This window comes from Mytilus californianus, unplaced genomic scaffold, assembly GCF_021869535.1.
Source record: "Mytilus californianus isolate M0D057914Y unplaced genomic scaffold, xbMytCali1.0.p SCAF_8, whole genome shotgun sequence".
Taxonomy (NCBI): Eukaryota; Metazoa; Mollusca; class Bivalvia; order Mytilida; family Mytilidae; genus Mytilus; species Mytilus californianus.
In genome coordinates, this window is record NW_026262734.1 from 87,062,853 (window position 1) to 87,079,169 (window position 16,317).

Genomic DNA, 16,317 nt, shown 5'->3' on the forward strand with positions numbered 1-16,317 from the left:
ATTGCCAATGAGACAACTCTCCACAATAGAGCAAATGACACAGAAATTAACAACTATCGGTCACCGTACGGCCTTCAATTTTGAGCAAAGCCCATACTGCATAGTCAGCTAAGTTTTTTTTTCTTTTTCAGAATTTAAAATACTCCTACGTATTTAGAAAAAAATGGCAACTTTATATATCTTCATGTATAAATATATTAATCGAGGTTTTTGAGGTATTAAAGTAATGTTTTCTCAAACTCATTTGTATGCATATACCTTTACGATTTCCAACAAAGATTTTAATATGTAACATTGAAGTGTTAATGTCACTTGATATTTAAAGATTTGAATATGTGTTTTTTTACCGCTCATACGAATCTAGTCCAAAATATTTTAAGTCGTGTTACGGTTATTTTATAACGAAAGGATGTTTTCAATTTTATACTTATATAATGTGCATGTTGGGAATTTTGTCAAATTATTCATGCTATTCATTAAATTCGAAGCTTGATTAATAGAATACAATCTCACAGATAACATAAATATACGCCCGTTAATCAATGAGTCCTGCTATGGTTTACCGTTCATCCGTTAGCTCACCAACTGTTCATGTATTGGTTGATTGTTTGTTCTTAGTCCAGTTGGAAATAGTTCAGACATATTCACTATAAATTAACAATAATTGTAGGTAAAATCTGCTACACGTTTTGTGAGACATGAAATATGCTTTACTGATTTTAATGAAATTTGAACACAAGGAAAAATAAAATTTATATAAATTTTTTTTTTTTTTTTTTTTTTTTTGGCGATAGTCCGAGCAGTTTTTTGATATTGAAGTATTGCATTTATAACTTATTGATATTCTGATATAATTAACCAACTTTTGGGAATAATTACCCATCCTTTGACGTAAAGAAAAATAACCCGGACTTATTTTAATGCCCGGAGATATGGAGATGAATTTTGGAACATTTGTCCATACTAATGACTTAGTAAACAGATTAAGTTTTCTTATTATTTCTTGTGATCCACATTTGTCATGAACATCTAATTTTATTATGATGAAGCTGTGAAAATTTACTGTGCGTATGGCTGTGAGTTGTTTTAATTCCACATTGGCTAGAGGTATAGGGAAAGGTTGAGATCTCACAACACATGTTTAAGCACGCCGCAGTTTTTGCGCCTGTCCAAAGTCAGGAACCTTTGGCCTTTGTCAGTCTTTTGTGTCTTTTGGGTTTATTTAATTATTTCGGAGTTTAGTGTCACGTCCATTTTCGCTGAACTAGTTTACATTTTAAAGGGGCCAGCTTAAGCCCGCCCCCCGGGTGCTGGATTTTCTCGCTGTGTTGAAGACCCATTGGTGGCCTTCGACTGTTTTCTTCTCTTTGGTCAGGTCGGTGTCTCTTTGACAAATTCTCCTTTTCCATTTTCCATTTTATTGATGATTAAGCTAAATTCCCTAAAATTGGATGATGCAAACATTTAACCGTTTATGTAATCAATATAACACATTTCAAGATATGTATATATAATAGTTATTTCTGTTACAATAACAAACTCCACATGAGACTATAAATCGTGTGATGCTGCGAACATTATACATTAAGTTATTGTACGACAAAAGGAAATACTCAATACATTAATTGTTTTATCTGAATTAGCAATGAGGTCAGTTTAAAAAAAAAAAACTAAAATCATAATGATGAGAAATACACGACAAGGATAGTCAATCAAAATTGGAGACAAACCAAACTTGCCACGAGCGTAGTTCGAATGCAAACTCAGTGTTGACAGTCTGGTGAACACTGTAAATAGTCTAATGAGACCAGAGAGAGAAAGTGCAATTATTTTTTTTCTTTGTGTTGTTTAGCAGGTTACTTAGAAGTGCTCATTTGTATATGCATCATAAGCTTGGATTTCAGTGCAGAAGACTGCAAAGTTGGGGAGTGGGAAACTTCTACGACAAGGAGAAAACAAACATTGCTATGACCTTATTACATTGTTGTTAACCTAAATATACTGCGACCGATAAATATAGTGAAATGTCATTGATGACATGACTTGTGAAAATAGTGTAATAAGAGAAACTGACTCCACCCAAAATTGTGTGTACATATTTATATCAAGATAGAACATTACTTAGACTAAATCAGTCAAAATTGTTATCATTTGTTTTATATAGAAATTTTTTCTTCAATTGCACAATTTTATGTGTTCTCAAACACATTTACATTGAATGTTTATGACAGTCAGACAGTGACACAAAAGAGAAAAGCAATAATAAAACAAAACATAACACAAAGAACAGAACATTTTAATACAATACCCTTCCCTTTTCACGAATGTGACCTACCGAATTAGACTATTTACCGGATTTGTAATAACGTAAGCAACACGACGGGTGCCACATGTGGAGCAGAATCTGCTTACCCTTCCGGAGCGCCTGAGATCACCCCCAGTTTTTGTCGGGGTTCGTGTTGCTTAGTCTTTAGTTTCTATGATGTGTCATCTGTACTATTATTTGTCTGTTTGTCTTTTTATTTTTGGCCATGGCGTTGTCAGTTTGTTTTCGATCTATGAGTTTGACTGTCCCTCTGGTATCTTTCGTCCCTCTTTTAATCATCTATGGCACATGAAATCTATCATTGGATCGATAGTGGCTTTACAATATATATGTTATTATACCATGTATACTGGGTTTCATATAAGCATAGATAAGATAACGTACGTTTTGTAACTCTGCACCATATACTTTATTCAGGTTGACAGTATTCCATATTTTTTGTAGTGAAACAGGAGCTGTAAGAATTACTTCGGGCTTCAATTTCTTTAAACCTCAAGAGAGTAGATGGAATATTGTTAATTAATCAGCTAATTAATCAAGTATTCAACTCATTTAGATCCTCGTGTTCAATTCCGATAAGTAATGGATAAGGCTTCATACCATAGTACATTGCTAAACATAATTCATCTTGTCTACAGCTAAGTTATTACTAAATTGATCAACTTTCAGTGTATATGTATTCGCTATTTAAGCCGAAACAATGCATCGTCAAGCATCTTTCAAAATAGAAAATAGCAACTAAAGCTGTGTTACTTTACTCTTATTTTTTTTTATTTCGTTGATGACTATTTTTTTGTGCATTGATTCCCATGATGTTTTGGTCTTCAACCATCAACTGCAATTGCGCATTTAAAACCAATACTCACCATGGTTTCTGGTAATGAAATAGCTAGGTCTAATATGGTCAACCGATATTCCAGTCTTACATGCAGCAAGACAGAGAAGGTACCAAAGTTGCAAAAAAAAAATATTGAAGAAAAAAAATACCATAATCAACTTAATCAGATAGACATGATGTCCATTTAAGAATGTTTGCTATTCTGTTTCAAAATAACAAGCTTTTTTAAAGACTGTTATAAATTGATAGTATATAAATAAAGAAACTAAAAAAGCAGAAAAAAATTAAGGGTCCGTGTGCTTGTTTTCGAGATATAAGCCATTGAAAATTTGGCGGGAAATAATTCTCTCTAGACTTTTCATATATTTAACATTGGCACCCTTTTTCTTTAAAAAAACTATGAAAAAATAAATGGATTTTATAGCTTTTTCAAATATGGCTATTTACACTATATGTAATAAGATTATGAAAAAAAATAGGGGTTAGCGGGCAAAATTTTTATTGACACTAACATGGATAAAACTAGAGGATTCCGAATATCTGACAAAAAGTCAAAAACGAGAGTAGCGAACATCCTTAAGATGGCTTTGTAATTACTGAGAAAGCAATGTGATTGTTGGATTATCACTAATACATAGATGACTCGACTTAAGTTAGAGAGATAACTATTCTAACTTCAGGTGTAAAGAAAGGTTTCAAACATGTTATTCTTATGAATTTCAATGACATTTTCTCTCCATCACCACAATACACTATACTTTTAAGATATATTTACAGATTCCTTTGTTATATTTTATGTACTTTAAAGTAAAAGCGAAGTATATATCCGTGTTACACCCATAAATAAATTCAGTCATTATATTGTTTACTGCGTATTTTAAATATATTTGATTCGTCCTTGTTAGGTTGATTTAGTTGAAGTTTAATAACAATATGTTACAAATTTCCCCTGTAATGAGACTCCTTGTTTACAAACAAATAATTTTCACATGTCTATTTGCTAAAGTTGCCCGTTTTTTTTTAATGTCTACAATTTGCATATACTCTGACTTCCTTATTTGTAAATACATGTACCCCTGTTGTTTACAATATGTATACAGTGTGCGTTCAAATATTATTTATCTTAAAAGAATATGTGTGATACTTTGAAAAGTTTAAAACCTTGTGTCTTTTTAACATGATGTTAATAATATAATTCAAAAACTTATACCCAATAATATTATTAGAAAATGCAACTGTGAGGGAACTCACGTAAGGATATACCCCCTCCATAAAAAAACAACCTATCATATATGAAATTTGATTTTCTGTACCTTAACATTTTGGACAAGGACTATATTTCTGTATGCACATGGTCAGATAAAGTTCCAAAACTATGTTATGTTTTATCAATATTTGTCTTGCCATTTTTGAAGATTTTCGCTGAGGATGTACAGACAGACGAACAGAGGTTTTAAAAATAAAAATAAGTACTAACTGTACTATATAATTATAATGATAATGATTTGCGTTTGAACTTCCAGTGGCAAATATTACATGTTTATCATGATGACTAGTTGATGTAACATGAATATATAAACGTTTCGTTGTACGAGAAGACACAATTTACCGGATTGTTAAGTTCTCCTCCCATGCAAATATTTTTTACCGTTCGTGTATGAGCCTAATTGGAAGTCAATATCGTAATCATAGTGGAAGTAATAAGTAGTATGCAAAAATTAACCGACCGTAGGTGACCCTCAGGGCCGGGTAGTTGAGGTCATAAACACCCACGTAGTAGAATACAACAATAATGAAGGTTAATAGATATTACATGTATCTGTAACTGCGAAGTGTACAACTAATTATATTTCAATTTTATAAAAAAAAAAAAAAAAAGCTGTGGGGAACCACTCCAGAATTTAAAATGCAAATAAACATAAGTTTCATCACTTCCTAATTTATCCTGACCAGGAACTGATAGAAATACAATGGAAAGTAAGACATACACCAATGCACTTTGATATGACGCCAAATATTGCTCATCAGATTTCCACTTCATTAAACATATGACTGTTACTATATTGTACTAGTGGATAAGGAATTGTTCAACCTTCTGAAGCTTCAAAGTTCACACCCGTTTGAGTGAGGTTCGTATTGTATAACCTTCAGTTACATATTAGCAATTTGTTGATTGTTGTGCTTTGTTTGTTTCTATTTTTGTGATTGCCGATTGGTATTTTCCGAATTTGTCCTTATAAATAACAAATGACAGAAAGAAAGTGTATTATCAAGGAGTCGGTTTCACAAAAAAACTTATGACTAAGATTGATCGTTAGTATACTGATAACGTGAATATACTCAAATTGCACCTTTTTGACGGTTTTTTCACCCTAACAGACGAAAATGTCCAATCTGTGTTTATTTTGTTTATATCTTTTATTCTAATTAAAAGTAAGTTCTATAAATTTATTTTGAGTTCATACTGAATCGTAGAAAATGGGTTTGATCCGATCTCCAAAAGACACAAGATTCTGTAATTAGGAGTACCTAAACTGTACCCATTCCTAATTTCGTATCAGTACAAATCGGTCGGAATTAGCAATAGGATTGTTAAAATAATAAAAATAGAAGTCAATTTCAAATGCATTGAACGTTTCATAGCTAGTGTTGTCACGAAAGGTAGACATTCATAATTTGTTTTAATATTTACATCAAGGTTGCACTATAGATTTGTTTACGTATAGAAGGTGTATATCAACACGTAGATGGTTCAAATTGAATTTTAGATTGAAAATTTCTATCATTTAATTTTAAAATAGGCAGTATTAGTGTTGCGCATTCACAAAGGACTTAATATGAAGAACGTTTCATTATTATATTTAAGCTCTTTTTAATACGGTTGGGTATTCCTTTTAATACGGTTAGACTTCCTTATATACTATTTAATTATGATAGAAAATTCAGTTCACTATTTGTCATCTTTAAATAGCGTTGATACATTATAATTATGAGGGTCAGGATGGGGTCCTTCCTTTTTTTACTCTTTGGCTTTTTGAAACAATTTTTCTCTATTCTTTATTCGTTTTACCTATTATCCTCTATTCTTTTTATTTTAGCACCAACACAAATTCTCGATGTTTTATAATTTTTGCACATTTGTCTATATTATTTTTTCTGCACTTTTTGCCAATTATTCCTTATTTTGTGAACCCCATCCAGATCCTCGTGTATATGAAACGGTCTAAGTGATACATTCGTTAGATTATGATTTCGTCTTTGGAAATTCAATGCACGTAAAACGTAAGTAATTTAAAATATTTTGGAAATTTTACAAAAGTGAATATGAACTGTATGTACAATTTCTACTTTTGATGGAAAAACAGAAACCAACAAATAATCTGCAAAAAATAAATTGAATGATGCACATTTAAATATGCGAGGAGATATTTTATAAATTTGTAGATGTAAGTTTTGACTTTGACAATTCTGTGAAACTCATTTCAGTTAAATACTTTAAAAGTTTCACAATGGTGATAAAAATGTATTGTGCAATGTACGTACAATTTCTACTTTGAGGGAAAAGTAGAAACGGACACTTTAACTGCCATACATGTATGTTCAACCGAATGCTTCACGTGTATATGAAAGAGGATATTCTATATATTTGTAATATTATACTTTTTGTCTTGGTCAATTCAAAGTATCTTCATTTAACTGTAAGTATGTTTGTTTTTAAATTTTACAAAGGGTAAGGGATCGACCATTTAACTTCAAGGGGGGTTATGGTTTTTTCCTAAAAAAATATTCCGATCCCCAATTTGATAAAAGAAACAGTATTGTGGTCAAGCAGATGACAAAAAAAATTATTCTGAATCCTTATTTTCCCCAAACCTTATAGTGTCAAATTATGAAAAATTAATTTGATTGATAGCGTTGAAAAATCCTTTTAAAATAAATCTGTAGTAAAATCATTACAAAATTATCTATAATTCACAAATTTGCGTTTTTTGCTTGCAGGATAATTAATATTATCTCCAAATAGAAAAAAAATCATACACGAAATCTCAAATCTAAAGTATGAATCTTAAAAACCACCGTTTATCCCAGTCGATGTTCTTTAAATAACTTTATAACCCCTCCACATTCTGTAGTGTATTATAATTATGTGCCTGTCCAAAGTCAGGAGCCTGCAATTCAGTGGTTGTCGTTTGTTGCTGTGTTACATATTTTATTTCGTTCATTATATTGTACATAAATTAGTCCGTAAGTTTTCTCGTTTGAATTGTTTTACATTTGTCATTTCGGGGCCTTGAATAGACGCTTATGCGGTATGGGCTTTGCTCATTGTTGAAGGCCGTATGGTGACATATAGTTGTTAACTTCTATGTCATTTGGTCTCTTGCGGATAGTTGTCTCATTGGCAATGATACCACGTCTTCTTTTTTATATAAACCTGATGCAGATACATAATATATTCATTTCGTTGTATTGCAGAAACTCCAATGAACATAATATTATGTTGACGAAAACTTAACAACACTCAGCCTCGCACCATTATGACTGGTTTTAAGTTTTTCACATAAACAGCCAACAGATAAAAAAAAATATAAAAATGAATGCTTTGGTTGTTCTGACGTGTATAATTGGAATATATTCTCGGGTAAATGCTGAAGACAACATAGATGGCAATAAGTTGGCACAGGAACTCAGAAAGATTAAGGAAGATATTGGTATCAATTATATGCAGGTAATATACATGTATTGCACAAGATAGCACAATAACTTAATAAAATTAAAGTAGATATCGGTGTCATTTATATAAACTAAGGTAATGTTATACATAATAAGTTAGCATTGCATAAACACGGGAACTTTTAAGAATTACAGAAGATATCTTTGTCAATTATATGCCGGTAATGTACATGGATAACAATACGTCAGCACAGGAACTTAGAAGATAATGGAAGCTAGTGGCGTTAAGTGTGTGTAGGTAATGTACATACATGCCAATAAGATGGCACAGGAACTTACAATTAAGATAAAGGAACATACATGTATTGGCGCCAATTATATGCAGGCAATGTACATTGATGGCAATAAGTTAGCGCAGGATCTTATAAAGATAAAGGAAGATATTGGCGTAAATTATATGCAGGTAAATTAATGTACAGTACATGTACATGACAAAAAGTTAACACAAAAACTTAGAAAGATAAAGAAGATATTGAAGTCAATTATATGCAGGTAATGGGCTTATATGACAATAAGTTAGCAAAGGAACTTAAAAAGATAAAGCAATATATCTTTTTTATGCAGGTCATATATATAGACAATGAAACTCTTGCATACAGTTTTAATTTTTTTTAATCCCGTTAAGTTTACTGAATTTACAACAAATAAATTAAAAAACCGTCAAAAAGTTACATTTTTTAAAAAACTCAATTCACTAATATGTATATCAAATATGTAATTAGAGATATTTTTTTTTTGTAAAGTTGCTTTAATTAACGAAGTTAATATGTTAGTGTCAGTTTACGTTGGATTATAATATTAAAGTGTGTGAATCTTAAAGAAGTAACAAAAAAGGCGGGAAAAATATGAGGGCCAGAGTTGTTTTACAAAGTGAAGTTACTTTTCTTGAGGGATAATTTTTTTTATTGACTTTAAAAATCAATTATTAATAGTGTCTGCAGAGTATCTTGTTTATGTTTATTTTAACATCAGATTTACATATCTATAAAATCAAATTATGAGTTTAAAATGAAAATTAAAAACCATATGCCCACACATATAAGCAATGTTACGAATAGCTAGGTTAACACGAACGTATTTATTAAATAAAAGCAAATACAATATCACTTTATATATTTTGTATGTCGGAAGCGCTTTCCTGTATTTAGTTTTATCGGGAACGCCGAAGTAAAAAATATACATATATATCTTTTTATGTTGTAATGTTACACTATTGTTTCAGATAAGGGTGAAGGTTTGGTACAATTAAAACGTTTAAACCAGCTGCAATTGTTTGCACCTGTCCTAAGTCAAGAATCTGATGTTCAGTAGTTGTCGTTTGTTGATGTGGTTCATAAGTGTTTCTCGTTTCTCGTTTTTTATATAATAGATTAGACCGTTGGTTTTCCCGTTTGAATGGTTTTACACTAGTAATTTTTTGGGCCCTTTATACATGTAGCTTGCTGTTCGGTGTGAGCCAAGGCTCCGTGTTGAAGACCGTACTTTGACCTATAATGGTTTACTTTTATTAATTTTGACTTGGATGGAGAGTTGTCTCATTGGCACTCATACCACATCTTCGTATATCTATCTATGACGACTTTTTGTGTATTTTTAAACTTGAGGACCTATATGACCAATAGGAATAAAAAAGAGAGGCCAAATTTATCTAAGGTCAACTTTGCCTGATAAAATTAAACCTCGGTTAATCTATTTCTTATCATAATCATCGGAATTTTAGGAAATATAAAGATATTTTGTTTTCGATTGTTTGTGCACAACTGTTTCACGCATTTGTTTGTAGAATGTTAATTTTCATTTGGCATTATGTCAGGTGATCACTTTGTACGCCAGACGCGCGTTTCGTCCAGAAAAGACTGATCAATGACACTCGAATCAAATTGCTGAAACGAGCCAAATAAAGTATGAAGTTAGAAAATATTGATGACCCATGATATCATCAAAAACTATTCATTTTTTTAATACAAAAAATGTGTGGAGCCTTAGTTTTTTTGTTTTTGTTTTTTTTTTTATCTCCAAACATTATTTATTTAAATTTGCACAATGCTGCCAAAAAAACATTTAAACATTATTAAAGATGCATTGTTGTTAAATACAAAGATGTTGTTGGTCTTAAAGCCAGATATAGTATACATTTTAAATTAATCTTATTCGTATATCAACGTAAATAGTTCACATCTCAATTGGATACATGCATTTTTGTAAAACCTACTAGAATGTCTCTTGCTACGATTATTATCATTCATAATGTTTACAAACTATATAAAATAAGAATATGTGCTATGAATACCAATGGAACAACCTTTTACCGAAGCTAAATGACGCGGACATTCAACAATGAGTAATGCCGTACAGTTAGCTATGAAAGTTCCCGACATAATAATATGTAAAACAATGCATTTCCATTGCTGAATTCTATACTATATCATACAAATCGAAAGAGGGTTGACAGCAATGTTTTCTATATTCAGTTATACATTCGGCACAAACAAGAATAAGAATTTCAATATACAACAATGTATATGAAAAAAAAAAAAACCAAATTTAATTAAAAATCAACAAAATATATTATCATAAATTACTTCAATGTATTTGATATTTTTTAAGAGGGTCTGGATGGAGTTCATATGATAGAGAAACGTGGAGGTATAGTGCAGAAAAAATGGAAGAACATAAAGAATAGAAAAAATAACAGCCCACAAAAAAAGAGAGAATAATAAAGTGTTAAACTATAAACAATAAAGAATAATGGGTAAAAATATAAAAACTAAACAAAATGGCTTCAATAATAAAAAAATACAGAATTGAGGTCCTCTTTAAAGGCAGTATCAGCATTCCAAGATATTTTCTGCAGCATTTTCTACATCAATTTCTAAAGGAATAATAACTATTCAATCTAGTCAAATACAAATATGAGACGTGATACTCATGCAGTCATAGGATTTCGGGGCCTTTCATAACTTGCTACGTGTATGTTGTATGGGTTTTTCTCATGGTTGAAGGCCGTACCGTGACACATCTACATATTTTTGAATAAGAGTTATAAACTACTCACGCTGACAAAAATCATTTGAAATACAATCTTATTGACGTTGGAATATACAAAAAATAGTTAGTCACATGATACGATTATTTTTGTCATAATCATCACAATATTATTAAACTCTGTACAAAAAGTCATCAAAGATAAAAGTACCAGACGGGCTATTTGTAAAAAAACAAGACCAATCAGTGACGCTCGAATATCAGAAAGTAAAAATGCCCTAACAAAGAATCATAATTTGAGTATGTTTATTTCAGGAACAGTTCAATAATTTTCCCTATGAGATTAAGTCGGATACAGGGAACCAGTTATTAGAAAGGGTAAGATTGGTTGTTTGTTTAATGTCCTGTGGCAAATATTTCACTTATGTGTAAGAATAGAACGATTTTATAAAATACTTTAACAGTAGGTAAGTGTTAAAAAGTTGGTTGACCGGGATAAGGAACGGGAAATTGAGAGTCTGCTGGATAGGGATAGGCATTTTGCTTGCAAAAGGCTATCTACTGACCAATTAAAGCGTTGATGCAAGGATTTGTCACGTGTAGACTACATACATGGCACTCGCCTTACTCGAGGAATTGGATTAAGCGTGTCTTTTCCGACCGGACGTGACTGCGTATATGTCTATCCTGCACAGCCTAAATGGACATAAGCAACTTTTAACAGCCAACGAGAGTCAAGGGATGCCCATATGCCTATACCCCAGTCAACCCTTGAGGTTGGGTTACTAATATTCATATTATCTACAAAGGTAATGCAGTGCAATGTAAAACAGCTCATAAAGGTATTATTTACAGACGTAGATATGAAAGATTCCGGTTAAAATTGCATTATATTTAAAGCTGTAAGGTTTTAGCAAGTAGGCCATCCATTTAACACAATTGTGTAATGAAGGGAGTCCTTTTGTAATGACAAATATAACAAACACGCACTGCATGCACCTTATACATCATATACATATTGTATATTCTTGAATGACTAAGATTTACTATAAAACAAGTGTACGTGGACTTCCTTGTAAAAGTAAAATCTTTATAAATGTACTGCTATTGAATTATTGTCCTCGCGTACCTAAATTCGTCGATATTTTCCTTGTGCAGTGACCTTTACTACGAGACCTCTCGTTAAAACTTCGACCACCGCACAACGCAAATGCGAAGGAAAAATCGTGATTAAAGAATGTACACAAACGTGCACTTGAAGTTAAAAAGTAATAACTGATTTTAAAGAACAAATTAAATACACCAAATCATTAAACAAATGTCAATGAAGATTAATTAACAAATGGGAACGCATGGAAAATATAAAAAAATTACATGTGATAGGGCTCTATCAATTCACTTATTGTTCACGTGCTCCACGTGCCCTGTTTTGTTTGCTTGTCAATGTCACGATCCGGTAAACTTCGGCAACAAACTCGAACGCTGATTAGCTCCCGATCAACAATCACTGAATGAAATATGTTTTGTCCACAATACTTCATAGATGCGTTAAAATGTAAAAGAAACGTGCATACATGACTTAGTTTAGTATGTATGCATGTATTGGTTCAATAATACCGATAAAATTATAATTGCAATAAACTAGTTATATATGACTTTAAAAAACTGTAAACAGTGTTAGTTATATCTATCCAGGCTTGCGATACATATGCTTATTTGATGAACATTACTTGAACTTTAAAATTCGTTTGTCATCAATTCATGGTTCTAAATTTGTAAATCCAAACAACCAATGGCACAAATGATTCAAGAGCACTCAACCTTGTACAATACCAAAACGGAACAAGGAACCCTGCTCAGAAAAAATACTAGTCTTCTAGTAATCATAATCAAAATGATTATACTTTGAAGTCCTTTTCCGCATCTACTAACAACTTGTCAATATGCACTGTATCCTATAAAATGCATTTTTAATTCTTTTTGTTTCATTTATCGTTTTTTATATACATGTAGATTCAATTAAGTTTAGACACGTCACTGAATGACTTGAATTTAGTCATAAACGATGTGAATTCTAAAATTGTAACTGTGCATTCAAGTAACCCAGATTCTACGTCAACAAGTTTTGATCGATGCTGCGACTTACAGGACAGTGCCTTGACCTACTTACCAGAGTTCCAATCAAAAGTAAGTGATTTTTTTTTATTATTCGTTCTTGACGAGATAAAACAGGATCATTGTATGCATACACATGTTTATAATCCATATTGACTCTCCTTTCTGTTGCAAAAAGTTATATGGATGTAAAATATCGTACATGTTATCAGCAATTTGAAAAAATAAACAAGCTACTATGTCCGCGATTAAAATATGAAAAAATATATTTTGATTTTTTAAAATATTGATAACATTTAATATAAATGGTTATTACCAATAATAAGGTTAAACAGGACGATTTGGAGCTTGACTTATTTTATAACCAACTGTCTATTGTTGAAGACTGTAGGTTGACCTCTGAATGTCTTCGGTTGTTGTCATTGGGTTGCTGTCTCATATACTCAAAACTTGCATCTTGTAAGCATGATCCTCTCCGATAAATTTACACTGATTCACGTTAAGGTGTTGCATTTATTCATTTAAAAATGTAAACTAAAATGAAGTCAAAGTATTATGGATGCCATTAACCACTAAAGGCATTAACAACAAAGTTAAATAAAGTTAATATAAAATATGTATATTACAGGAATAGATTACTTTTATCTGTATTGGCAAAACCTTTCAAAATGTTTGGCCCCAAATGCTCTTTAACCTCGTACTATATTTCACCTGTTAATTTTTTTTTCAAATTCGAGCGTCAGTGATGAGTCTTTTGAAGACGACACGCGCCTGGTGTACAACATTTTTAGTCTGTTATTTTTGTTGATATACGAATAAGAAGATGTGGTATGATTGTCAATGAGACAACTCTCCACAAGAGACAAATTGACACAGAAATTAACAACTATAGGTTACCGTATGGGTTTCAACAATGAGCAAAGCCCATACAGCAGAGTCAGCTATAAAAGGCCCCGAAATGACAAATGTAAAACAATTTAAACGAGAAAACTAACGACCTAATTTATGTACAAAATAATGAACGAAAAAAAAAATATGTTACACAGTCACAAACGTAAACCACTAAATTACAGGCTACGGACTATGGACAGAATATGGCGGGGTTGAACCCTCCCCTTACCTGGGTCAGTGGTGTAACAGTACACCCGGAGTTAGTTGTTGAGTTTTATTTTATATTTTCTAATTAATTTGTTTTCTAATATTATTTTAGGTTGATCTGAATAAAGCATGTGTTACGACATCACCTATAGCTGTAGCCAATTTAAAATACCCGACAGAACAAATCGGTGCAACAATGAAAACCAACTACGAGTACAACAAGAACGTTTTATGGCAGCACTACAGCACAACAGAAGGCGTGTCTGTCATTTACCCAGCCACAAAATGGCACAATTGTCAAAATTTTGATCCGAGATTTAAGTAAGAATATTTGTATTTCCTTCACAAGACAAGCCTTAAAGAACAAGTGTATGTGTGCATTTGTGTGCTAATAAAATAGCACTATTGTCAGAATTTTGATCCTAGATTTAAATAAGAAAATGTTTACTTCCTAAACAACTAAGACGAAGGTAAAAAATAAGTTTGTCTGTGCATGTGCATGTATACATTTGTGTAAGCTTACAATTGTAGGTGTCTCGGTAGATGTGTGTCTGTGTATGTTTGTGTAAGCATACAGTAGTAGGTGTCTGTATGTGTTTTCAGACGTAATATCAAAGTATTGTTAACATATCAATATTAATGATCAAAAAGAGTGGAAAGGTACAAAAGAGATATTCAAACTCAGAAGTCGATAACAAACTGACAATGCCATGGGAAAAAACGAATACACAAATTGAATATAGGAAACTAAAGACTGAGCAACACGAACCCCACCAAAAACCGAGGGGGGGGGGGGGGGGGGTTCATGTGCTCCGGAAGGGTAAGCAGATCTTAACACCGGCAGGACTTATCATAAACTTCCAAATCTGTCAAACCGTGTTATTTAAAAAATGCCTTCCCTGCACACCCTAATTTTGTCTGGAGATCATGAGATTCATTTTGCTATCATTCAATATTTTGTACGTTTTACGCATGGAACCCTCTTACTAGACGTCGATATACAATCATTATATTTACGTATAAATAGCAAAATCGACTGCCAAGAGACAGTAATGATGACCGAAACATTAATCATGTTCGAGCGGCATGCTGAAGGCAACGAAAATAACACTATGTAAATATTGTGCGTCCAAAGCCATTTTCTGGACTAACCTTCATTAGGAACACTCAAACATAAAAAAAAAATTAAAAGAAAAGGGTACATATAAATACCTAATAACTCGAAGTGCTATATGATCACAATAATAAAACATCAGCAGCGGTATCTACCCAGTGCTAGTAACTTAGTAATACTACTATCCCAAAGGCAGTTGAGTTCTTGTTGTATATTCTCAATTTGTCGGTTTACTTTAAATGAACGTTCTTTTCTGCTTACGGTTTCACTCCAAGGGTGACTGGGGATAAGAAATATGGTAACTTTGGTCTTCGTCAGACCAGCAGTTAAATCCTTGCAAAGTTAGGCGTCCGCTTGGTCATGCGCAGCCACGTCCGGTCAGAATGGGGGCGTTATATACGATGTATCCTATACAAAGACTGCCACGCTGTCTGCGCGTTAATAACCTTTGTAACAACTTCTTAAGGGGTCCGTTGGTGGCCTGTTTCCAGGCCAAATTTCTCCGACCATCATCCCGGAAGACATCTATTACAGAACCTAACTATTGTATTATTGTTAATTTCTTCTCGTCCTCAAGATGCATGAAACATTTGCAACTGGATGCTTAGCAACCAACAAAATCAATCAATATTAGGTTTTCCACATCAATCACTATTCATCTTTATTTTCTTTTTCTTCGTTAGATCTTCATACGCAGCTGCTGCTTCGCCGACAGATAAGGATGTTGTTTTAGTGATTGATACAAGTTCTTCTATGAGACAGCCGTCTGGAGTAATAGACAAAACCAAAATTGTAATAGCCAAAGAAGCAGCTAACAATGTATTACAAACACTCAAACCAAATGATAGGGTAGGTTATTTTATTTTACAAACATTATGACTAATTTAATCTAATGCATCCTGGGAAATATTTTCAAAAAGTGTTCACCAAAACGTTGTGATTGGATAAAAAGGTCCGAATCAATGGAAATTCAACCAATGACGTGACGTTATTTTCATTTTGGTGTTCGAACAATGAAATCACCCATAGTCCTTTAGATTTTAAACGGCTAATTGAAGTGTAGGTCATTTTATCGTACAAAAATTAGGCGGAAGATACCAAGGGGAC

General features: G+C 32.3%; 2 protein-coding genes across 16 annotated transcripts in view; both read left to right on the top strand.

The window, feature by feature from the left end:
* Positions 1-16,317, top strand: part of LOC127710506 (VWFA and cache domain-containing protein 1-like) — a 154,110-nt gene that overhangs the window by 54,853 nt on the left and 82,940 nt on the right. The gene's annotated exons all lie outside the window — the stretch shown is intronic.
* The window catches only part of LOC127710508 (VWFA and cache domain-containing protein 1-like), a 40,379-nt gene that overhangs the window by 1,354 nt on the left and 22,708 nt on the right, over positions 1-16,317 (top strand). The window contains exons 1-6 of one of the 4 annotated variants that reach the window (XM_052216427.1): positions 5,158-5,293; positions 7,641-7,893; positions 11,199-11,261; positions 12,897-13,070; positions 14,209-14,417; positions 15,894-16,059. In XM_052216427.1, coding sequence (XP_052072387.1) covers positions 7,759-7,893; positions 11,199-11,261; positions 12,897-13,070; positions 14,209-14,417; positions 15,894-16,059 — 747 coding nt within the window. In that variant the 5' untranslated portion in view covers positions 5,158-5,293; positions 7,641-7,758. Of the gene's footprint in view, positions 1-5,157; positions 5,294-5,457; positions 5,478-6,374; positions 6,447-7,640; positions 7,894-11,198; positions 11,262-12,896; positions 13,071-14,208; positions 14,418-15,893; positions 16,060-16,317 lie in introns of those variants that run through there. The other 3 variants (XM_052216430.1, XM_052216429.1, XM_052216428.1) reach the window with 3 other exon arrangements.